The 26,044-nt window shown below is 45.2% G+C and overlaps 1 protein-coding gene across 1 annotated transcript in view; it reads right to left on the bottom strand.

The window, feature by feature from the left end:
- Nucleotides 1–8,115: 8,115 nt before the first annotated feature.
- The window catches only part of LOC144138721 (beta-hexosaminidase subunit beta-like), a 41,485-nt gene continuing 23,556 nt past the window's right edge, over nt 8,116–26,044 (bottom strand). The window contains exons 9-14 of the mRNA XM_077671130.1: nt 24,579–24,665; nt 20,925–20,997; nt 16,476–16,647; nt 12,977–13,067; nt 8,994–9,098; nt 8,116–8,707 (exon numbers count right to left, since the gene is read on the bottom strand). Coding sequence (XP_077527256.1) covers nt 8,644–8,707; nt 8,994–9,098; nt 12,977–13,067; nt 16,476–16,647; nt 20,925–20,997; nt 24,579–24,665 — 592 coding nt within the window. The 3' untranslated portion in view covers nt 8,116–8,643. The remainder of the gene's footprint in view (nt 8,708–8,993; nt 9,099–12,976; nt 13,068–16,475; nt 16,648–20,924; nt 20,998–24,578; nt 24,666–26,044) is intronic.

Raw genomic sequence — 26,044 nt, 5'->3', positions numbered from 1 at the left:
GCAGTGCTGGCCTGCATTCGAGGTATTTTTTTCGGTTTTTCGGCGTTTGATATACGCGCTGTGGAGGAATTTATTACCGCATTCGGGAGTTCTTAATGATCGCACAGGCAGCATTTGCATTTTTTGTTCAGGATAACGTAATTTCTAGTCTTTTCCCGCTCAAAACGTTGAACGGCAAAGCGTCAAAAGCTTGTTTTCTGCGCACAGTCAATTTATTGCATACCAATTACATAAATACGTTACACGTGTGAACACTTTATTAACACAATAAAAACACCGAATCAACAAAACATCGAGAATACATAGTATCTTAATAACAACTTCATCGACTACAACAATCTTTAAAGAAAAATATGTAAGCCTTTGCAAACAATGGTGTCAGCATGTCGCCGTTGCTCATTGCTTGCACTTGCCTCCCAAACGTTGACGTTGCCGCGCCTGCTGGCACGTTCTCCGGGAAGCCACAGAAGGACAGGCATTACAGGGAAAACGAAACGCTTTAAATCTAGGGCAACAAATACAGAAGCATATTGGGCATCGCACCTGAAAAAAAGAAACGGCATTGTAATGACGCCGAACATTTCACTCTCGTTTCCAACTTTCCGTAATGTCTGAATGTTTATTTAAAGGTACGCAAAATTGCACTCCCGCCCGAGACACCTGCGCTTACTAGTTGGTCAAAACAAAGTGCTGTTCGAAAGGGACACGGTGTAAGAATATTCTTACACCGTGGAAAGGGAGCGCGAACCTTGCGGCGGCCAACTGCTCAAAAGGCTTCCTTTCCCTCTTCCTCGCGTGTAGTGTTGTGGAAGGGAGCTTCAGGTTTTACCACCTGCACCTTCCCTCTTTCCCATAACGCAAAGTTAAAGGAGTACCGACACCAGTTTTCGGAGTTATTGGGCAGTTCGCTTTTTTTTACTCAACAGAATACCCTGGCTGAAATATGAGCGGCCTGCGACGCGAAGAACACACTTTAATTGGATCTCATTTGTCACGCAGACGGAACAGCACGCGGAGCGGCTCTCAGCAAATGGACATCACCGTGACATCATCTCGTGATAGCCAAAAAAAGTGACGCGGACAGCGCTCGTCCAAAACTCGTGACGTCACTTCACGCGCGCTGCCCCGCGAGCGGCGAGCGGGCGCCGGCGATTCACAGACGGGTGCACGTAGCCAGAGCTACAGGCATAACCGCTGCCCAGGAAGGCACTTTTGGCAAAAATAAAGTTTCACACACGGGAAAGGAACCGATAAAATAGCCCGGAATCGCAATAGAAGTCGCCATCAGAACATTTATTGAAAGCGGTCAGGGAATTTCCGCCGCGATGGTAGGCCTGTCACCTTCAAGCAGCTCGGCCGTTCAGCTCCGGCGGCGGCGCGGTCGAAACAACGCCCCCACCGGCCTCCACAGTGGTTTGACGTCTGCTCAAAGCGGTGAAATAATGCCGGGAATGTGTCATATGCGGATTTCGGGATGAGAGCGCGGGAATTTCAAACAAGCAATTTTCGGGCCATTCAATATAAATAATTATCGCGCGCTGAAGTATTGAAAGTGCTGTTGCCGGTTCGCGAGACCATTAAGCATCAATAAAAGCAAAAAAGTGCAACATAAAAGTTTCGTGCCAGTACTCCTTGAAGGAAAAATAAGCAGCCGTCCGTCTACCCTGCAGAATGCTCCCTCGAATGGCGTTTGCTGGTTATAGTTACACACGCCTAGCGCACGGAAAGCTCCCACGCAGTCCCGACCGTCTCCCTTTCCATTGAAAGCAACGAATCGACCGCTGCATGCGGCAGTCACCGTCCTCGTAGCAGGCGTGGCGGGCACCACACGTACTTCTCAAGAAAAGCAGCTATTCGACGCTTGACCAGCCAACTTCACTTTCGCCTGCCAATAAGCCACAGACACAGCCTAACAAAAACAACTCACAGCCTTTCACAGTGCGGACACTGTTCATTCTGCTCGCGAGTGTGAATGAGTGATTGTTCCGCTCGAGACCCGCTAAAATACACAATGCTTTCACACAGTTCGGTCGGTTCGGCCTCCCCAATGACGTTCCGGGGATGGCGCCCTCTCTCATGCACAACGCTCAAATCGAGTGGCGGAGAATCGCACGGACTGACGCGCGAAACACACTGAGCTTATGTAACACTACAAGGGGCACCAGTCTTCCAAAATGTTGGTTACAATAAAAAACGTGGAAATCTTACCTTCAACCACCTCGCAGAGGCACAACTGCGTTGTTTTTAACTAGCCACTCTCCGTTAGCGATCACTGCATTTAGGATTCGCGTCGGCTCGCTTGCGTTCTCCGTCGGCTCTAAGGTCGGTGACTCGGAGTCGACGTTAGTCTAGGCTGGTTCCACAATGTTCGCAACGGGCTTCGGTTGTCGGGAAGCACTTCACATCCATTCGTGCGGCCGCAAGTTGAAATCGACAATAAATTTTCGTGGACGCTAGAGCTCACACGAAACACGACACCAACTGGTAGCCATGTTGTAATTACGCGTAAAGGAGGAAGTGGTGAAGGAAGAGGAGGAGAAGGAGAAGCGGGAGTTTTTAATACTCCCATTAGGACAAACGTAGTATTCAACGCTAGATACTGCGTTTTGTAGGGAGGTACAATCGTGGTAAATGCGCCTTTTTACGAGGGCTCGTGGCCCCTGGCAGTAAACTGGCAGTTTTTCCACCATCATACTGCCACCCGTGGGAGCAGGCCGCCTGCCGTAAGAAGTTTAAAAGACGCATTTCAGCCAAAAAACTCCCATTCAGGCTAACTTGTGTTTTGTGTGCACGGGCACACTAACGGCGCCGTGCCGTGCCGTGTGTCTGCTTCTGACGGCAGCAGACGATCAGAACCCGTTTTGCCGGGTACGACTCGTTTTCGTTGCCGCAGGGTTAATGGCTTGTAACGCCATTTCTGCCGTTCCGCAGAGCGCAGAGGGCAATGAGCGATGGCGGGTGTGATGACGCGTTTGTGACGTGTCGTGCCAACCAGTTTCCATTCCGCAAGCCCACTCTGTTTTGGAAAGCACACTCTGCACACTGGAGCTCACTCTGTCTTTTGGGCGCATCAATGAACCGGAAAACTCTTAAAATAGGGGGGAAATCTGTTCGAGAGAGCCCACGAAGGACGGGTTAATGACGTCACCACCGCCATGGTGAGTAGGTGTTGGGTTTTCCGACCGTGCGGTGCCGCTCCGCTTTCTGCCGACATTGTGTGGGCACGGTACCTCCCGGCTGTGTGCACGTACCTTAAAGGGACACTGAAGTGATGTGTAAATATTGCGGTATTACTTGCGCAAATTTTAGTCCGGAGTCCCTAGGCCCTGTTTCGACCCCTCTGACCGCGCTTACCCGAATTTATTTAGTACAAAAATCAATTCGAAAATGCTGTCCTCCTGTCTGCACCCTCACCCATTTTCTGTAGTGTTTCCGTGTGACGTCAGGAGGACATGAGCTGTCAATTGGCTGCGCTACTGCACGGCTCACCGACCTTCCGACAGTCAGACGACCCAGCGTTTAGTCCGCCGGCCGCCGACGGGTCGTCGCAATTCGCTGGCTCAGTTGGAACTAAGCCACAACACGTTTGTGAATGGCAGAATGTGCCTTTCTTTACTTTCTTAGTTTGTACACTGTATCAAGCCCCGAGTCCGGGTCGCTCCACCGAAGCGCTCCACAAGTGTACATGCGACGCATCGCTGACTCGTACTGCTAGTAGGAAAGCCTACGCCCACTTGAAGGCGGGAGAAGAGTTAGCGAAGTCAATATAGGTACTAAGAAAATAAAATCAACTGAAACTTTTACCGTAGAGTGCAAAACTAGGAAGCAGGAATCCCTTTTTTGCGCTGGGCTAACAAGCACAGCAGTCAGCTGCACGACCACACATCTGCGAACGCTATTGTGGAAGTTCGGGGGGACGCTTACTCCACGATCGCTATACAACAAATAGCCACCTAACTTACATGAAATGCTAAAACTAAATAAAAGTTATAACTGGTTGTGCATTACACAACTTATATCAAACCTTGGCAGCGCTGGCTCGTGGCCGAGTGGTCTGAAGCGCTAGGATTGTTGTTTTGCTAGTCGCAAGTTTGAATCTCCGAGTCTACAGGCGTTTTTTGTAAGTGGATTCTTTCTTTTGCGGCCGATGTTTTCTAAACTGAGTTCACCATTTTTGGGCCGTGACGTTCACTGCCGCACGAGCGAGATTGCAGAACGCGCGCAGACGGACACTGACGCATAAGCGATCGAGTTCTCGTTGGCGTGCTGTTGCCACAAGCACCGACTACTTGCGTGCAGTGGGCACAGTCCAGAATCAGCACACCCTTGGCCTGGTGCGAACACGCTTTTTACGATATAGGCATGAGTGAGGCAAGCTCCAAATATGCGGGAAAAGCGCATGGCATTTGAGCGTCTGCGGTGACGCGGAGGGAGTTCATCCACTGCGTAAGCCTCGGCTAGTGATTACTACGATTCCAAGTCATCCTGGTAGGCGAATCTTAGGCATTTTACAGCCGACAGCATGGCAGAAGCGCGGTAAGACGATTACTGAGATATCGAGAATGCCCATCCAACGATGCCGCCGACAGTCAAGCATGTTTTTTTACATAACCAAAACCAAAACTTGTTTCAATGCTAACCTTGGACATCGTCCAATCAATGTGCATCTCCTCCTGTCGTCACAGGCTTTAGTTGGTTCGGCCGCCACAGACCGCGCATGGTAGTTTTTCTTCTTTCCCGCTTTATAAAATGGTTACCGACTTATCAACGGTATAAACGATGAAAAGTGCGGTAATTTGAGCCCGTCTACGCAGTGCAAGCAAAACCGGAGCTTGACAAATTCACTTCCGTGTACCTTTTCGATTTGAGGTCTAATACCGCACTACATGGTCTCATACCCGACGCCCTGAAACTACGAGTCCCTTCAGCGGCGGCCTTTGTTGTTACCTGCTACTTTGGGTAACCCCCAATTTCGGGATTTCGCGTATATTCAAAGGCGTTTGCCTTGATTCTGAGTCACTGCAATTATTTCCAAGCGACCTCGTTAATTGAATACCACTAGAAAGGTTTGCGTGTTGCGAGAGGGTATCGCAAACTGGCCCGTTTTTCGCAGCCGTTCAGTGGTGAGCTCGCTTAGCCTGAACACGGGAGCGCGTGGCCGCCGGTATACTGCGGTGTGCTGGGCGAAGCATCACGAGTGCGCTGTGCGTGTCTAGCCGGAATTTCCTTTCAGCCCGCGCATCGCATCATCGAAGCGTCTGCTCGTTTTGTGCTATGTTGCGCGTCATCTGCTAATGGTGTCTCACTTTTAACCTTGAGTCCTCAATCATACCCGCCGCGGTGGCTCAGTAGCTAAGGCGTTTCGCTAATGAGCACGAGGTCGGAGGTTCGATTTCCGGCCGTGGCGGCCGTTTTCTGATGGAGGCGCAATGCCAAAACGCCCGTTTGTACTAGATTTCGGCGCACGCTAAAAATCCGAAGGTTTTCAAAATTAATCGGGAGCCCTCCACTACAGCGCGCCTACCCGCAGCGGTGGCTCAGTGGCTAAGGCGTCGGGCTCCTGAGCACGAGGTCGCGGGTTTGCTGCCCGGCCGCGGCGGCTGCTTTTCTGATGGAGGCGAAAAGCAAAAGCGCCCGTGTGTACGAGATTTCTGCGCACGTTAAAGATCCCCAGGTGGTGAAAATTAATCCGGAGCCCTTCACTACGGCGCGCCTCATCGCCTGCGTTGCGTCGGCGCGTTAAACCCTACAATCAATCAATCACTTCAGCGAGCCTCATCACCCGCGTTGCGTCGGCGAATTAAACACTACGAATCAATCAATCAATCGGATCCTTGTATGAACACGGCTAATAAATATCACAAACGTGCTCTCTCACCGTAAATTGAATCGAGGTTGTAGATCATGAGCCCACTTTAAGCTCTCAATTTATTTCTGATAGACGTTGTGCTTTTGCGTTCATGCGGTTTCCGTGGCAATAACTTACAGACAATAAATTGCTATTATAGTGAGCGTCATCTTTTTATCGAGTCTGCTTGAAAAAATCTGGCGAGTTGCTATGTGACGGACCGATTGCATTGCATTCAAGCTAATGAAGGAATAACCATCTTCCACAGAAATATTTTTTTCTGCGGATTCGAGGTTCCAGTTATTTGTACATCGCCCGATTGCTCCACTGCTACAAGCAAGATAAAATTCGCAGACGATGTTCCGACGCTCCGATGATACGATGCGCGCGCTGAAAGCATAGCCTCGCTCGACGCATCACCGCCTGTGTGCGGCTTCGCGCATCCCACAGTAAGCTTCTCTGATAGTACCGGCGGCCACGCTGTCCTGTGTTCACTCAAAGCGAGCTCACCACATTTAATGGGTTGGCGGGCGTTTCCAGCACGTCGTGTAAAAGCCCTAAACTGGTTTTACGCGTACCTCGTTTAGAACTAGAGTATAGTGGGGCGCGTACTTTAGAACTGAGCATTTTATCGTACAAGCAATGCTGTTCCTGCTGCTCCGACAGCGCAGCACCGACATACTCCATCATAATAAAACCGAGTAGTAATGCGGCCAACATGTAATGACAGAGCTGGTGATTAAGCGGGAGTGTGTTTAAGCCCGGTATGTTAAGGGAACGTACATATTCAGGAGGCGGATAACAACGGGCAGTAATGACAACGATAGTGGTCGTCATCTGCTGGACCAGCTTTCACGCTCACGCAGTCAACTGAGCATGCACACGCTGTTTGAAGTGCTTGTGGATTTCTCCTTGTATTTCTCACATTTGGCAGAAAGGCTGCAAAATTTGGAACTCAAACCCTACATAGCTGCTGGCCCACAAAGTGTCCCTTAAGTTTTGTCGGCATCGTCATCCCGTCGAGTCGTATTTAGCAATAAACGGTTTTCGCCCAAATAAAAGTCCTATCCGCAGGTTAAGGAAACATTTCTTCTTTTGCTTTGTTTTGTTTCCCCTCCCACGCGTTTTGAAGCTCAATTTGCAAGCAACTGCGAATACTTCCTAGAAATTGTCAGAGGGCTCACTGTACTCATGACAGCCGCCTCGGATAATAGATAGGGGGAGTTTTTGCCAATATTTCCTCACGTTATGTGTTTTTCCTAGTCTCTGCAGACTATTCACCATTTGCATGCCCTAAATTTAGGTTAGGCTGCTACCCTGTGCACGTGCGATCTTAAAGCCATGTTTCGAGGCGAGTGACACGATGGCCGTCGCCCCTATTATCTTTGCAACGTCCATTCAAAGTTTGAGCAGTATGGTAAACGAGGTCTCCCTGCTATAGCGTTGGAATGTTGTGTGTCCAAGACTTTTTACTCAACAAATCTCCCCCTCTGAGGCGTGTTATTAAGCGAATGGGCTAATGATTATAAATTATGTGAACCACTGCAAAGACAAGGGGAGAAATTGGGCAATACGGTTACCAGATGTGTCGTCTGCTCCTTTTTTTGGTCCCGTCAGATCAGCGTGCTTTTCATCGCATGACTGTCTTCTTTTATATTTGAAATATAATCCCCATAATACTTGAAATAAATAGGTTGCAAGCATCCCCGTCTCTCTAGGGTCAACGTTCTTGTATCCACATCGGTCAGCCTTTATATTTCGTAAAGGCTGAGGACCTAAGGTGAACGCGGAAAAGAAGAGACAAGACATACTGTCTGTCCTGTACGATCTTGTGAACGTTCCCCTTAGCGCATCAACTTACCGAAATTGCCTTGAACGAACAAGCCCAGGAGCGCGTCACAGTCGAACCTTTATATATATATTTCTTTCAATGAGCGTTCGCCCGAATGAATCAAAAACCGCGACCTTACTTTTAATTTCTATGGTCGCGTTGACTCATTATAAGCATTAATAAACCCTTAGATACAGTGGAAATAATTTATTAGATAAATATATCACGTCCCAATCGGGAAGTAGGTCATGGTTCAACATTCCCGTTCTTGGCATGTCGCTGCCGTTGCTGGTACAAACGTGACAGACCAATTTTCCACTAGTCCGACGGTGTTCATTACAATACCGAGCATCTATTAGAAAGATTTTGGTTATTTATGTTTACCCCCAAGTGGCATTAGATCGCTTGCACTAGAGCAAAAACGTTGAAAACGCTGTATGTTGGAACATATTTATTACTTTTTTACAGCCAGGAAACCAGTGGATTGTTTCTGCAAACAGAAAATAAAATAACGAAAAATAAGCTGCGCCAACTAGGCACCTGTAGTTTTTATGGCGTAAAAGAAGTGATCGAAACTGTTATCTTCTCAGGAACAATAACGGGCATGTAATTAAACATCGGTTATTGAGTTAAGCGCACAAGCATCTCATATTATTGCTACACGCACACGTCGAATAAAAATCTAATAACCTTTTTGGTGAGGTAAAGCTGAACATACATGTTTTCAAGGATTGAAAAAGCAGTGAAACAAGGCCCAGATTTCAAGCTATAAAGAGTGGCGAAATGAACAATTCTGGAAGTTCGAGAGTGTGTATAAATGAAATGGCCATGTCTCAAAATTGCCCCACCCAAAATAGTATGGAAGTAAGAGAAATGTTTCAAACTCGCTAACAAACGTTTACCTAATGCTATACAGTGTATTCTCTTGAAAGCGGAGAATATTGTCGTGATGAATGTGTAGCTCTTATATGGTGTAATCGCAAGCGCAAAATCCTGGCCCGTTCTGGGGTTCAACTCTGAGGCCACGCCTGGAAAAAAAGAAATAGAAATGGCTCAGATGAATGACATTTCAGCACGCAAGAACTATTTGTCACAAACAAACAAAAAATAAAAGGAGCTAGTTGCGCTGTTTTTACGGTACGTTTAAAACAGCAGCCGATCACGAACAGCACACAAAGCAGAAAAAAAGCACTCCTAAAAAGTTCAGTTTTAAGAAGTGCCTCACCCAAACGCAATCGAGTAGGAAGCTTTCTTTATTGGGCAATTTCATTGGTCCGTTTACGTTTATGAAGGTTTTAAAAGAAGATAACTCACCTCATCATTCGACAGCGTTGCTCTTCAAACCTCCCTGCTGCCTTTCCTGCGTCCTTCGCTGAGGCCGGGCTCCAGAGCCGCTCAGCCACAGCAGACGCTCGAGGCCTGCAACGAAGTTCATAGGATGGTGAAATGCGCCCTTTAGAACTCTTCTGATCCATGGGGTCTTAGTGACCCAACCTGCAGACATCTACGTCTACGTGAGCTAGGTTTGCCCGCCTAGCACTCCCAAACACGGGGTTCCCAAATGGCAACAAAAAGTAAACTTTCTCTAACTACAACGCTGACATCCTTATCCGTTGTTTGCAGGAAAGCCACATAGGCGATGCAATATTTGCCTCCCACCGGAGATCAACGATATGTGTCGATTGAACTGAACTCTAGCCCGAAGTGGGGAATATCAGCAAATAGAATGTCAATGTTTCAATGCAAATCGCCTCAGGCAAGTGCGTCAAGTGCCACTTAGGCAACCTATAACTTACAGAGAGGCGTGAATTTAGTGAAAAAGCTTGCCCACATCCGCCCTCAGAAGCGGCTAAATTTGGCGTCAATTGGAGAACTCTCAAAGTGTAGGGGAAGGAAAAACAGGTTAGACGTTCACTGAAAGGAATGTGCCCCCTTGATATTAGGGTGAGAACATACATAAACGCCATCGATGAAGTCGTGTAAGAGAAATGTTAAATGTTTGCGCTGTTTTCGCTGTACCATAGCGCAATCGTGGCACTAATACCTTGGTTATCAATGACATAATCATAAATAACAACTGTAAAAAATATCCTGACGGTTATAGAGCGAATACCTGCCGGGTAGATGATAAACCTGTGTGGGATGAAATAGAGGGTGTATATTGCGGAAGAAAAGCCGGAAAAGGTGGAGTGGTAATCCCTCAAAATCAGAATTCTAGTTCCCCTTAACACCCCGAAAATGCCGACTTATATCGTACCAACAAAAAAGCTTACATCGAAGAGACTGAGTGATAAAGATGACACAGGTTGATCCCTCTTATTTAACACTAATTTCCCAAGTAAATAGCTGACCCCGTATGTAACTACCAGAATACGTACCAACATGCTCAGAATAGGAAATTTTAAATAAATATTAACCATATTGACCCGTCAAACCAGCCAGCGAAAAACCCATGCCATGCAAGAAACCTCACAACGTAGTGTTGAAACATAAAAAGTAACGTTTGATAAAGCCATACCCGGTTTAGTCATTGCAAGAGCTGGAAGCTTTGGGCCTTACTTATACATTTTCTGTCCTTCTGAAAGGATTGTCGCGCAGTTATATCGCAATATTTGGATACAATACTATCAAAGGGGTCCTGAAACGTTTTTTTGGCTCAGTAAAGGTAAAAGTCGTTGTCGTGGGTCCATTTTCCCCCTTTCCTTCCGGTTTTGGTCCGCACCATTTAAACGAATGTACGTCATCCATTCTCCCATAAGCGCCACGAAGTAGACATCCTGCTATTAGACAGCTGTTTTTCTCCCACTTCCAGCGAATAGAACCGTCGTCTGCTCAGCGTCGGTGCTTGGTGTCGTCATCTTTGGCTAATTAGCGCTACCTACAGCACCCTTAACGCTATCCTGTCGGTTTATATTAACCTTTTTTTACTCTAGTACCCCGATTCCCGTTAAAAGATACAGGTGCACCTCGTCAAAACCCGCGTGCGTCCGGCTTTCGTGCACCGTTGGTTTACTCTGTGCCTTCTCTGGGAGGTCGTTCACCGCGACTGATAAAGCGGTCCGAACAAGCGCATTTCATGCCCGTTTTTTTTTTTTCAGCTTCCAGATGTCTTTTTGACATGTCGCAGGCAGCTTTTACCGAAGCACCAAAAAAACAAGGACCCGAAGAGGTGGCGCTTTTCGGATAAACAGAACGCGCGCTGACTGAAACAAAACAAGACACGTAGGATACTCCCCGCGCGGCTGATAACGAATTCCTAACCGTTGCATACCCGATCCTGAGTTCTCCCCGCCTTAAGCTGTCTTTCGGACGTGCCGCCCAAAGCAACAACTGCGACGTGCAGTCAGCCCAGCGCAAAACCGAAATGGTTGAAGACGTAACCTCTGTGTGGCGATGCATCATAGGAGTGAACGCGCGCGCGCCGTCATCAGCCAGTGTAATGGTGCAAAGAGGAGGAAACGCGCCGCGCCGACAGTGCACTGTTTTTATTGAGAATTTTTCATCTAATGACCATCCGTTTAACGAAATTCCTGGAGGAGAAGATTACTCATACGTTGCTTTATTTCGTTATATGCACTTTCATTTATCCACGGTGGGTACTTGAGGGTCCCATTTAGCAGTCATTATGGTGATATATTCCACATTATCGACACCGTGTCGGTACCAGAAACCAACGCCGTTCGCATTCTTTTCATCCGTACGAGGTCTCCCCTGCGCTACATCCCTGGGTATCGGCGCCTGTGGCGTTTTTACTCACAGATACGCTTTTGAAGGCAAATTTACCTGGGAAGGTATAGCATCAATTTGTGGGCTGTAATTTTCAAGCAGATGCTTCCGTTTATAAATAGCCTAAATGTTTCCTGCAATACCCTCCGCCGATACACGAATTTGCATATAACAAAACCAGCAACGTAGTATTAATTATCTCCCGTGAGAATTTTGTTAAAGCGATGCGTATTAGTTGAGAAATAGTAAATAAAAAGTGCCCATTGTCGCTGTATCACGTGTCATTCTCTTCTCACCGTTCTCCCCGCTGTTGGCAGCGCGAGTGTTCTATCCCATCATGCTTCGCTCCTCAGAGCTGGCCATTTACAAACAGTTAAGGCTTTTTGTTCCGAGTACTCAGCGTTGCGAGGGCTGCTATCGGCGACACGTCGAAACTACGGCTTAAGGCGGGTAGAAGTTGTGGCGATAAATTCACTGGTTAGTAACGCTTTATCAGCCGCAATGGGATGTCCCGTTTTTTTTTTCACACCACCCGAGCACTGTTCACCCGAAAAGCGCCGACTCAAATACCGCCTCGGTGGTGCGGGGCCTTGTTTTGCGGTGTTGCGGTATCTCCTGCCAGTGGCATGTCGAAAAGACGTTTGAAAGCGACAGAGAACCCGGGCGCGAAACGCGCAAGTTCGCACCACTTAACCATCGTGATATACGGTTTTCCTGAGAAGACAAAGAGCATACCAGCGGCGCAACCAAGCAGGGTGCACGCGTGAATTGACAGGCTGCATCCATGTCGTGCAAAGAGAAGCGTACAAACAGAGTAGAGAGGGTAAGTATAGACGAAAACGATCCCGTATTATTGTGCTATAGGAAACGGTAAATAACCAAAGCTGCCACCGTTAACCGCCGGCGCTGAGCAGACGACGCTTCTCTTTGGCATAAGTGTGAGAAACAGCCGTCCAATAGCAGGATCTCTGATTCGGAATTCACATGAAAGGATCAATGACGCACATACGCTTAAATGGCAGTGTACAAAAACAGGCAGCAAAGAGCGGTAAATGCGCGACAAAGTTTGGAACGATAGCATGAGCTTTCCGCTGGACGTAAAAGGGTGATACTTTGCAGAGATGATGTTTACTACCGGCCCTCACGACTGGGCTTATTCATTTATTATGCTCAAAGGCCCTTTAGGAGCTCGTTTAAATTTGTGAAAATAAGTGCGTCTGCGATGCTTTCAATAGCTGAACATTGATGCAACGAACTCAGAATGAAATAATTACAAGGAAGTGTTTGTGAAAAGGAAACTGTTCTTGCTCACCACGAGAACATAACACCTTGGACTATCACTCACCAGGAAGTCCCACATGATATCGGGGGATTCAACGAAAGTCTTGGACTATGATTGGGTACAGCAACCGGCCATCGTCTGTGCTCTCCTCTAATTAAAAATTCAATGTATCCTAATTTTCGCTGGCTGCCCGCCATTATTTCTCTAGGAAGTTATAATTGTGTATCTAACATGAGCTATGTTGCCTTCATCATTTTACCAATCCGGAACATAAAGAGAAGGCAGTCACCATGTGCGGCTGATGAGGTTTGTCGCATCCACGTACTCTCCCCATATGCAGGCTTCACCTCCGAGCACTAGCGACTTCTGCTCGGCCGTACCTGCGGAGCGATGAAAGAGTTGCTGACTCGACGGTTCCTTCAAAAAAGTGGGCGCAAAGTTGTGCGCCTCTAATTTGTACGCCTATTTTACATAGTAATATTTTACTTTCGCACGTTTTATATTAACTTAGCTTGCAGTATTTTTTCCTTATCTTACACTGCACGTTCTCGGCATTACCTAAATTGATCAAAATGATGGTAGAGAGCCAGATTTTTAATACGTAAACGAAATAGATTAAAACGCACAGGCGGGTTTGCTCCGCCAACTACAAGGTACCGTGAACACGCATTGCAAATTCCTAGTTATAAAGCGTTTTTCAAAACACCACATCGGGCGAGTGCTACTCTCTTCGCGGACATATAGCACTTTGGAACGGTTCAAAATACGCACGTACGCTAGGATCCCAGATTACTCGTGGTCAACGCATCTGCATATACCGCATGGAGTACGCTAGACACGAACGTCGAAGGTGATGTTAGGCCTAACATCCAGTCGTTGCATACACGTGTTTTCCCATTACTGTGCTGCGTAGTTACCCGTGTCCAAGCGCGTTAGAGACCGCAAAATATTGCAAGCTTTACCAAAGAGATTGCAAGAATGGGGCGTCACGCGATAAACGCTAAACAAGCCCAGGTAGGATAATTCTGCTCCCGCAATATTCCAAGAATAGCTTTCACAATGGCTATACCTGATGCTTAAATACTTTTAATTTCATACCCTAAACAACCACAAAGATAACTTTTTTGCAACAAGAGTGCGTTTTTATGACGCAAGCACGACTTGGAACTGATAGGGATGAAACAAAGATAACTGATTTTGCTACTTGAACTCAAAACCATTGCACCCACCTTCAAACGTTTTGCGTTTATTCTTGCTCCGGTTGCGTTAAGACACTTTCAACCGACGTTTGCGAATTATGCATAAATCTAAGTTGTGCTCAATTCCCACTACTAACAGGGCAGCAAGGATAGTTATGGCAGGAGTCGTTTAAGCTTTTCACACCCGCTTTTATAGACCACTGGTTAGTGTATATTCACTTACTTTCTCTAGCGATAAAGGGTCTCTCGAACGTGTTGCAAACGTCAAGGCCCCCGGAACAGGAGCCCGCAAGGTGCGGCGTGTTACGTGACGCCAAAACGCGCCATGGGCCTGTTATCTCGTCAGCCACCGCGGCGCTACCTTTCAGGGAGAGCGACGAAACGCTCTCAGCACAGCGCCGATATTTGCCGTTATGCCTGGCTGTGCTTAAAACAAACCAATGCGATATGAAATTTTATATAGGTTTGGTATCTGATTTATAGTGCAAATGACTTCATATTGGCACAAACTGACTTCTGCCTGATGTAGTACGCCGGAATTCCTGCCCAGGCGGTTTGTTATTAGTTGTCTCGTTATGAAGGTGAGCCTTTCTGTGGCTACAATTGCTTATGAGGAGCCCAAATGCTATTGGAAATTACAAACTTTAATAGCACCAACAACACAGCGTTTCATATATAACGCGTTTACTGCGTTTGCATTCACCTGTTTAAAACACTTTTTACGTTTTACAGCATTCAAATGTGTATTGAATTTTCGAAACCATCACAGACAATCGTAGCTTCGAGCTATCTGTGGTATCCAAAGTAAAAAAAAACATTGGCAACTCAAATTTCGTAACGTCCTCATAAAATTTTAAGCCGATTTATGGAGCGCTGTTCTTGGCGCCGAAGCCACGAAAACCAAAGATCGAACCAGGAACCTTATCCTCGTGTTAATTAGCCTAAAACCGCCACACAAAAAAACCTCTTTATTGTCTGAGATCTTTTTCTAATGCCTATATGTGCGGAGTATTTCCTCAGCGTAGGTGGGTCTTTCTTTTCTGAAATTAGCTACTTGGTTGCTAATAAAACAAACACATTTGTCTCTTCCTTTGACACTTTGAATAGCTGCACGAAAGTTTGGATTTCCCTGTCTTTTTCATACGACTGAAGGCGGTCTTTCGTTTCATCGCGTTCGCTTTGCAGTGTTTGCAGTTATTTAACTGACAAGAAATTCTCTTATTCATTTGGGCCCGTGTTTTTGTTCTATTCAATGATATGTTTGTTTGTTTGTTTGTCTTTATTCGCATCTTGCACAACGTACGTGACGCTGGGAGCGAGCAGTAAAATCTGTCAGAAATCGACAGCTTGACAGAGCTGCAAGCCCCCAAGCACTGGGCAGCGTAACGGCAACATCAAATACAACTTGTATATTGAAAAGAAAAGAAGAGCAAAAGAGGGAGAACAAAAAGAAAATGGACCAAAAATTAACTGCCAACACAGTAAATATGCAGAAGCCGTACTGTGGTACTACACGTACTTCGGCATTACACAAACTGCACATGCTATCATGTGCAAGGGGGTTTGTGCAAGGAGGTTTGTCGTCCCGCATCAGATAAACTACTTTTTGCGCACGGAACTTGGGACTCGGAAGGGAGCGTTTCGACTTCGTCACTGCCAGAAGGCAGGAAACTTTTTCCTGGGACTTTCTCGTTCGCCTCAATTTGTATGAACATCACAGTTGCTTTTAAGACGCTTTCGAGCCTCTGCATTGTCCTTCTGCATGTACAGTCTTTGTCAAAATTTTGTACGCCAAGCGGGAAACTCGCAGGACGCAAAAAAATTAAATGCAAAAGCGTACGCCCCGAGCGAGGCTGAATGCTTTTAAGGAGGAAAGCTAAAGAAAACACGCGTCTTTCTTACTGTCGTAAAATATTTCTGCGACATTCAAAGACGACGCTTATTTTTTATTCTCTCTAGTCGAAAAGGCTGAGGAATGGCCTATAAAATTTTGGCAAAGGTGTACCTACTCCGGGTACCTGAAGAACGCGGTCCGTTTTGACAAAGTCTATACGTAGTCCGGATACCTTGGGAACCCGGGTCACGATAGAAGGAGCTGAAGGCGTTATGATTGCTCTAGATCAGATTTTTAGAGTGACAGGTCTACGACGTTCATCTTTCAACGTATTTGAGCGCGTCGGAAGTGGTCACCTTCAGCCATCATCCCGCTAGCTAAATGTTTCTTTCTTATAGCTTCGCTTGTTCGGAGTGTCGCTGCTGTGGTACCACGTCACTAGGCGAAGGGGATAAGGCAGCTTTGCGCGCGCTTGATCGCTCAGCGCTGGCTGGATCGTCCGCGCGTGGGCACCTTTGCTCTATAAGAAGCTAATGCAAGCTCGCCACATGTTATAAGCGCTCGTAATCGCAAAACAAATGTTACCACTAAGCGAAATGCACCCTTTTGGTAGCTCTTGCCCATCTCGTGCGTGAAACCATTCAAGTAAAGGACTACCTGTTTCACCAAAACTGCGGTTGCTTGTTTAACTACTTCACACAAACATTGGTTAAAAACTACAAAGCTGCCATTCAGCGGTTTGTGTACACAATCACCTGTAAAGTTATGGGGGTCGCATTTGTAGTAGTCCTTCCAGTCACTTCCGATCCTTATGTAGTCCAGGTACCAGCAGGCAGACAGCAGTGCTTGGTACCCTGCGGACGTCACATTCTCTAGCTCGGATTCCTGTGGCTCCTTCCAGACGTGAACCACGGTGTCAGGAGCGATCTGCAAGAGACCACTCAACGTCAGCATGTCTGACAAGCCGGTGATTAATTTATACTAACTGAGCATGGAAATCTGGTACGCAGCCTAAAAACTACAACAGTTGTTTACGGTTGCTTTGGTTGTGTGTATACAAGATATTTCATGAGCACTCTTTTTGGAATATGATTCTGATTATTTATGTCACTTTTCAGTTTGGATGTTGATCTCTGTTTTCATTGTGCCATCAGCGGTCTTTCTTCCACACATTTAGGTTGCGGCTAATACGATCGTTAATATATTTCGTGCACCATCTTTGGGACTCAGTTTTCCTCAAATCGTACTTCGCATATAGCGAGCACAAACTACAACTGGTTAGCGTGCGCTTCAAAACACGCATACAAAATACGAGGAGACTATGTTTTCTTCTTGGCTACAATTTTCCATTCCTTATTGCTGCTAGAAGGCCACAATTTACCATTCGGGTGTCTAACACGAATGTGTGCGGTTAACCACTTTTGCCGTTTCATAAGCTGCTAAAGGGGCCCTGTGAAATTCCCTATCCCTGACAGTGTTATTGAATATTATGATTATCATTTGATATTGTCACAAAAAACCGACACTTGTTCACGTAACAGAATGCGATGATTGTTGCAAATAAATGTAATTTCAGAAATGAGCTATAATTACGGAAATATTTGTTGTTCTCGGGCCATTGATTGATATGAAATTTCCCCCTCTTACCTACAACAGCGAAGTTAGTGAAGTAAATAATTGAGTAGACTATATTGTTAAGCCGGCAAGCTAACGCACGATGTTAATAGAGTGCGAACGTTTTACGAATGGTGTTTTGTGTGACGTAAGGACGCACGTACGGGAAGATTTATTGATCAGTACATCTATCCTGTTGTTTACAAAGGCAGAGTTCGGGGTACGTTACTTTCCGTGTGAATAAAGTGGTGTTGTAACAAATTTATCTTTGTGCCCCCTGGCTGCAGTTAGAACGATGAGTCACATTACAGAATTTTGCAATAGGAGAAGATACCTCTATTGCGCTCGAAAGCAGTAAACAATGGAACGGACTCGGTATTCGCGAGTCGTGCCTTCGGAGATGGCGGTGAGGTGCTCTTCAACCGTAAAAGCACCTTCAGATATTTAGACGGACTTTACCTTAGTCTTTGGATGCAAGCAAAGAGAGGCAGCCTTCCATACCTTCTATGGTTGTATATATATTGATTGATTGATTGTAGGGTTTAACGTGCCGACAGAACGCAGGCGATGAAGTGCGCCGTTGTGGAGGGCTCCCGAATAATTTTGACAACGTGGAGATCTTTAACGTGCGCTGAAATCTCGTACGCACGGGCGTTTTTGCTTTTCACCTCCAACAGAAATGCAGCCGCCGCGGCCGGGAATCGAACCCGCCACCTCGTTCTCAGCAGCGCAACGCCTTATCCACTGAGCCACCGTGGCAGGTGGTTGTATATATATATATATATATATATATATATATATATATATATATATATATATATATATATATATATATATATATATATATATTGTTTGCCGAAAATGGCTGTGTTGCATAGTTTGTCCGTAAAATATGTTGCCGACAATCTCTTGCACACCATTTTTTATTGTAGTCATAATAAGCTCAGAGTATGTTCGGCTGTATATGTCACGGGTTACAGAAGCTGCTAAAGTGCCGTAACTGTCGCCGCGCTACCGAGTGCCACACATGTAATGTACGATTCTGTTGTTTCGTTATTTGTGTATGCTATCACTTTTGAGTTTCCGTACTGCAGAAACTAAGTTATTTTTTACTTTTCATTATATTCATTTTGCCGAGAACTGTGGACATGTGTTTTCTGTTTTCCTTTTTATACATGCGCAGTTTTATTCAGATAATGGCTTAGAATTCTGACTGACTTCGTTCATTCTATATTTTGCCAATTTAGTTTTTTTTTCCTGTTCTATCCATTAACTGTACCTTTTATTTTTGTGTGTTGTTTAAACTGCTGCACGGGTACCGGGGCATTGGCCAGTTGTTTGCGAGTCTGGGACCTTGGTTCTAGAAAGCTGTAAGGGCGCCAAGACGTTCTTTCTTGTATTGATACCCACAATTGTCAATATATCAGTTGGGTCAGCTTAGAGTACTTTCAGCTCTAGGGATGAGCTCCCGTATATATAATCGTGTCAGAACGGAGCCAGTCACTCAGACTGGGCGATAACCCTATATTCTGCCGTATCCCTTATCTATTCGAATTCGCCATCCTAAGGCGCAAGATAAAATTCAGGCTTAAGCTGTTGACACAGAGAGGCCTAAGATTGCCCCTGAGTCACAAAAATATCTCTGATAAAGTCAAAATTACCAAACTTGGCCTTCTCCCAATACCTTTGAGAAAAGTGACAGCTGTCGCCATAATTATCAATATCTATGCCTGCGGAAAACTACAACAGGAATCATTCTGCTGCAGGCACTTAGGAAACCTAACAACCCACTACGGCCTCGACCCACCTTCTAGACAGCAAGATTATCAACGTTTTACTCGGCCCCCATGCGCCGTTAATACACGAAAAACGTAATCCCGTCTTTCGTCTCCTTCCCGCCGCAAATCTTAAGGGGCGATAGCAGTCACGTATTCAGTCTTTCTAGTCAGCCCTGCATACTTAGTGTATGCGCTTCAAACAATTTGGCCTCTTTAATACACCTCTAAGCACTCAAGGATGTAACCGCACTTTAACCACTTCCCTTGCTGCTGCTTAAGACTATTCCAAGATTATTTCACCGCCATTTAAATGAACAAAAAGTAGTCAGACGGTCACGTTGCACCTCACCCCCTTCCTAGACACACTGCTTTTCCGAAATGGTAAAAGAGCTTATCACGCGCACTGGGCGCCTCGGCTTTCGCAGGTTGCACTGTGTCGTCAGGTGGCCGAAAGAGGACAATCGCCTATATGTGGGTATGTGCAGGCAATTTTTTTCCACAAGTGAACCACAGAAAAGCCCGAAGCAAAAAGGTGACGGCAAAGACTGGAGCGTGAATAGCTGCGAAACAGATCGAATAGAATAAACCAAGGTTCTGAAGGCTGCCTCCAAGACACGCGCTTTGCCGTAGCCGTGGTCTCCCAAGACCATCGTGGGGACGCCCGGAAACAGCAGTGTCAACTAGCGGCTCAGTGGCCGCGTAATAAATCGCCGACCTCGACTGTGCGATGTCGTGCTCTCCGCTTTGGACTATATATGTGCTGTCGACAAGCCATTCCAACACAGCGGCATCGCATTGGAGAAGCCTGTCTAACACCTCAGGAAATTATCCTATTTTTGTTGTCCCCGTAACATCCGTCTCGTTAACTTACTCCGTTCCAACAAATTGTTGTTTTTGTTTTCTAAGCCTTTCTCATGCTTACAACACGAGACCGTATGACAAGCCACTAATATCATGACGCAGGGAAAAATTGCGGTGATTAGCTTTGACTATAAAATGGTACTCGTAGTCTATACGGGCTCGCGTAACACCGAATCATGTCCCTGTGATTATCATCTCAGTTTAACTAAAATTCTTGGCTCACACTAGAACTAGAAATCAGCACGTGAGTCATGGTGAAGCCCGCACTTCACAATCATAAATATGCAACCTATTGGAACTCGTATCTTGCGTCGCACGCAACAAGCGTATCCCTCTCCGTGCCCGCAACACGTGCTCTTCTATTTAGTGACATGCTCGGAAAGAAAATTTGTGTACTCCATGCAATCTCAGAAATATGCGAACGAGTTGCTAGCGTATGCAGCAAGTGTCGCACAATAGCGAAAAATCTCAGCCCATGTTACCAGGCTTCCAAACGGCTTACTAGACCAAGGCACCTAATGCCCCTTCGCCGTAATTTCTGTCGTAAGTAGTATCTCATCAATCAATTAATGTCGACACCGCATTTTTGCAGCGGACATGCATGTCCTGTGAGCCCCTCCCAGTACAGGTTTGAGCCTGTGGCACTCTTATGAGGGCAGTATGATTTTCGCTGAAGGATTATAGCACAGGAGTGACGTTGGGCTAGTTGGGTACACATTACGCACACTAAAAACAGAGCAGAGACGAGGACGGAAGAAGTGAAAAACTAGAGCGCTTAGTTTGTCCCTTCTTCCGTCCTCGTCTCTGCACTGTTTTGTAGTTATTATAGTCCGGCGTTGCCATGAAAAAATGGTGAATTCTGAACTTTGGTCCTACATTGTCAAAGCACTTATGTAATCTAAAGTATTCTGTCGGTACGTCAATCTATAATAATTTTGTCGGTCCTCTTACCTCTACTTGATTGTCGAAAACCTCTTGCCAGACGATGTAGCTTTTACGCAGCCGCTGCACGAGTTGAAGCAATCTGCGAGGTTGGAAGATGACAGAAAATCAGATGTCATGTGTACGCGTGCGGGCACTGCAAAAACGTAGTGAGAACTGATAACGATTTTCATTAGTTGCGGAAAGTTCCATCAATAAAAAAACAGTGCCATTCCGCTCTGTGATAGTGGATGACCTGCGAAGATGTTTAAGAATAACTGGTTCCCCCCCAAACTCTCACTCGAACTACCCTTTCACACCGAGAAAGCGTTCAGAGGAATTATGATAGGCCTCACTAAGCGACCTACCTTGTGAGGAAGTCAACTTTCCTAGATCAATTTACTGCGATCTGCGTGAAAACGGCTACTATTTTAAACACAAATACACCTCTGGGAAGGCGTTTTTTCAGGAAAAGTATACGCCATTGTCTATGAAAATATGAGGTGTCGGAAGCGACTAAGTTAATTAGGAGACCGGGTGTGACGAATTGAGAAAGATGGGGGTAGTTTTCTCGTAATAGGAACACCAAAACAAAAAGTGGGAAGTAGCCTACAACACCTCCGCTGTAGAAATTACCCCGAAAATTTTACAATAAGACAGTTCTAGAAAAGCGGTAAGGCTGGAACAAAGTAATGAGGACTGCGATTCCCTTGCACTTAGACTTCCCAGGATTATGTGTCATAGTCTGTAGAAGAAAACACCGGAGTTGCAAAGTTTTCCCGCTTAAAATTCTTGTCATGTATTAGATAAGGGATGGTTCTGTGTCAAGTGTTGAAAAGAGGTGTAATTCATGATAACATTTATATGAAATGAGTATAAATATATTCACACACATTATATATGCAGAGGCAACTGCTTTCCGAGTTGTTCTACCGATTTTCCGGAGACGTCACAAGCACAGCTAGTGTTGACATGAACACCGGTACTGCACTCGTGACATAGTGGTTGCTCTGCATTTAACTTCACTTCGAATAGAGGCCGTTTTTTTCCATAAAATAAAAATTTACCGAATATTTATGAACCAAGAAATAACTCTCCAGTACCCCTGATTTGGTGTTCATTAACCGTAAATTTAGACTAAAACCTAAGGTGGAGCATGTGCAAACTAAAACCCCTCGAATTAGTTATTTCAGGGCCCTAAGCGCAAGGATGATGGCTTGCCAAACATGACTGATTTTTTCAACAGCACGACAGAGTGAGTGCAATTGGGAGTTGAGGAGCCGGAAACTCTGGCCTGTTATCGGATTAGAGAAACGGTTGCTTGCTTTGGCGGAAAACGTCTATTTTTAGACAATGGCTACTTCGCAATGAGCGTGACAATGCTACGGCAAAAAACAAGCTTCTTCCCACCGTTCGTTTCCTCTTTTAAAACAGATATGACCGAGAAGTTGCGATTTCCGTTTCTACAGTAGTTTAGACGTACTCTACGATCCTGTGGTTTCTTTGCTGTTTTTTCTTTCGCTCAGTCAACTCATGAGTAGAGAAGTGAAGCGAACAATTTTCATTTCACACTTTCTTAAAGCAAATTGTAGAGTCAGCTATGAATATATTTTACTTAATCTAACAACAATACATAAACGTATGCCAAAGCCAGCACCAGTAGTGATGCAGTGTTTGGAATATCCTAATTGTCTTTAATTGATAGCGCTGATTTCGCAAGTACCATTTAGAGAAACACCCTAATCATAGGAATAAATTTGCCGTTTTAGTACATTAACAGCAAAGGCATTTTTTTCACGGAAATGTAGAACATCCGTAAGATAAGAGCTGTGTACCCTGAATTTAATGCTTAGCTTCTCACCTGGAATCTTTGTACCCTTCGAAGCCTGGTAGTTATTTCTCGCGTACGCATATCAGTCCTTTGCAAGTTTGTACTTCCGAAGTGGCGGGAGGGTGGTATGGTATAAATTCATTGTACTGTACAAGGCAGCAAACAACCATTTACCCCGATACTGCACTAAAAGTTCCAACTGCTATCCTAGCATACATCATACATAGCATATGTATGATATCCTAGCATACATACAAAAACTACACCGCGCCATCAGACAAGATGCAGCGGGAAAACCTTAGAAATATTAACCGCGGTATCTTTATCGACACCTCTTAGTTACCCCTAAAGGAAGCTTTGAAGTAGTAGTAGTAGTAGTAGGAGGAGGAGGAGGAGAGGGAGGAGGAGGAGGTGGTGGAGGAGGAGGAGGCGGAGTAGTAGTACGAGGAGGAGGCGTAGTAGTAGTACGAGGAGGAGTATGAGTAGTAAGAGTAGTAAAATAGTAGAAGTAGTATATGTAGGAGGAGGAGCGGAAGGAGTACCAGCAGCAGCAGCAGTAGTAGTAGTTTAAATGTTTCCCGAGCACAAATTGGCAATGAACCCAACATGGCTTCTTCGAAAACACCCGGCGGGCTACAAGTGCAGCAGACACTAAGACGCTGCATTTCTTTAAAGGCAGAAATACCGTCAAACTATCCTACGTCATTTTTCCAACATATTTCTTATAGATGTCGAAGCCTAATCTTACACGGGCACAATGTTGTCACATGAATAACTTACTCTTTAGATTCGATATGTCAAAGAAACGCAGTGGCAAATATAATACCTACTCATCCACGAAGTATGACTTAGGTGAGCGGCCTGTTGCGGTTGAGCTGCATCTTCGCGAGATAATGTACTCAACATAGCATGCATACATGCTTGTTGGGCGAAGGGAATAGAGCGCGCATACACATATCCTTTCCGCCGTTTCGCAGATACTTTCCCAATATGCAAGTAGGACGCAGCAACTAGGTTTCCCAACCATGCCCAATTGCTTCTTTTTCCAATACAATGCAGCCTACGTTCGCCCTGGCGTCCTCAGAAGATGTAAAAAACTTGAAAGAAGTATAAAAGATAGAAAAGGCCCTGCTTTCTGTGTACTTAAAATTACCATACTCCGAGAACATGGCGGGAAGTCACTACCTTTTTGGGGACTGAAGCACCAGCTATAACAACGTCAGGGGCCTTCTTGACTGAAAACCACGGGTTACAACACTGCCCTCACCCATTTCCATCTATCAGGCAAGCAGAAGGATTTAGAGAGCTAGTTGGAAAAAGCTACACTTGTGGGTCGCCGACATCCGACATTGTAAGGTCCCAAAAAACTGGAAAATCTTTTAAAATTACGCTTTATTCACGCTAAACAAAACATCAAGACCTCAATATTTTTAAATTAAAAACTTGTGTCCTGAAAACCTTCACAGTTACATAAAAAGAAAAAATTTCAATATAACGAAAAGCTACAAAACTCAGCGCAATACTTTGGCCTTTTTTGCCTGATTTTGTTAAAAACACAACATAACCACCATTATTATCTCTATTATCATCATCATCCCTATTAGCATTACTATGCCTACTGTGGGTCCAACTGGAGCTCCTATATTCTCTGCATTTGTTTCGTCGTCTCTTGATTGAGGGCTGTCCATTGTCACCTTTTCCGTTTCAGAAGAGCTCCTTTGTTGAGGATGTGAGAAACTGAAGACAAGCAGTACTTCAATGTATTCGCTTCTCTTTCTTGCTGTGCTCGCTTGGTAGTGCACCATTACTTCGAGGGTTGCATCATTCGCAACGAAAACTAAACGAAGGCTTACCTCTGAATATAGATTTCTTCAAGCTTCTCATACTGTCCCGGGATTCCAAGTTTCCGCATGAAGGTTGTGATGTTGGGATTTGACTTCCTGCAAACGCAGTTCGTAGATGTAGGCCACAAATGCAATGTATCTCAAAAAAGTTATATTTTCCAGGGTTGGGACATCAAATGCACGAATAAAAAAATTCTAACCTTGAGAGGAGAACCAAACAAGCACGCCATAGAAGTAGCTACAGATAACTTAGGCAAATCACGCTACCCCTTCAAAGTTTTAGTGCTATGCGAATAACTTGTTCTTTGTCTCCGAAGGAACATTTTCCGAGATTTCATTCGAACCTCGTCATTCAGCTTGACGGCAAAAAATGGAATCAATTTTTAATTCTGGGAGTTTAGTACTGAGAGGGTACACGTGGACCATGACGCGCTTCATATTGGAAGCCTACAAAACAGCTTATGACACTTAGAAGTATTTAACCTGTTGAGAAATCTTAACACAGGTGTTTCGTTTTTCGCGCCATACAAGAAAGGATCCAGCAGGATACAACCCACTTCATTTGGTTAAGCAGCACAGCTTCCACTGATCCGCCGTTGTATGACGAGTTATAGTAAGCAACATTTTGTTTAATATCTTCCAGAATGAATAAATCGTAACATACTCCTTAGTTTTCTACAGATATTAAACGATCATGGCAACAAACTATGACTTTCCTCTATACAGTTACTAGCGTAACAAATTCTCGTATTAAAAGCTGAAACCTACAAAAAAGTGCTCCTGCAGTCATGTATCTCTCTCACTACTAGCAGTCGTGGACTAAAGCGACAACCCATGATAGAGATCGTCCTTTTCTCAATCATGTTCATCCTTCTAGAATTTTGTTGCTTCGTGCGGCGCTACATTATCGGATAATCATATCACAACCTGCCCATATTAATATTTAAGGGGTGCAATGTGTGATTACACTCTGTCAGGCGCAGCTTTTCGCTTCTCACCGAATGGCACTTTTAGCGGCTCTAAAAATGAATGTTTCCGCAGCGTTCTCGGTCTACTTACAGCAGGCCGTCCGGAGCCTGAAAGCGTAAATTAGGCCTTGCATTCCAAACCTAGCAAAAACCGTGCGGCGCTCGTTTTTTTGGGGGGTTTTTCTCTTTTCATTTCCCCCAATAGTGCGGGTGTCCTTTGGTGCTTCTGGAAAACAGCACGTCTGTTTGAAAGGGGTCCGCGAGCCCTTACATGTGCAAGGGCACGGTCATAAGCTAAAATAACGAAAAAAACCGCAGTAGAAGTGACGATAAGCATTCGCAAATGGTAATTAACCGAACCACTAATTGTATAGACGTGTAAACAGAAAACTGATGTGAAATAGCAAAAAAAATGACGTGCGAATTATTTCCCAACATTCTTCAAAATGGTTTCGGTTATTATCTAAACTAAACAACGAAGATACAATCCCTTCACCTGGCAGGTAA

This window comes from Haemaphysalis longicornis, unplaced genomic scaffold (genome assembly GCF_048455015.1).
Source record: "Haemaphysalis longicornis isolate Haplotype H1 unplaced genomic scaffold, Haemaphysalis longicornis Haplotype H1 scaffold_5, whole genome shotgun sequence".
In the NCBI taxonomy this organism is placed as follows: Eukaryota; Metazoa; Arthropoda; class Arachnida; order Ixodida; family Ixodidae; genus Haemaphysalis; species Haemaphysalis longicornis.
Note: the sequence above shows the minus strand (reverse complement) of the source record. Positions and strands in the feature narration are given on the sequence as shown.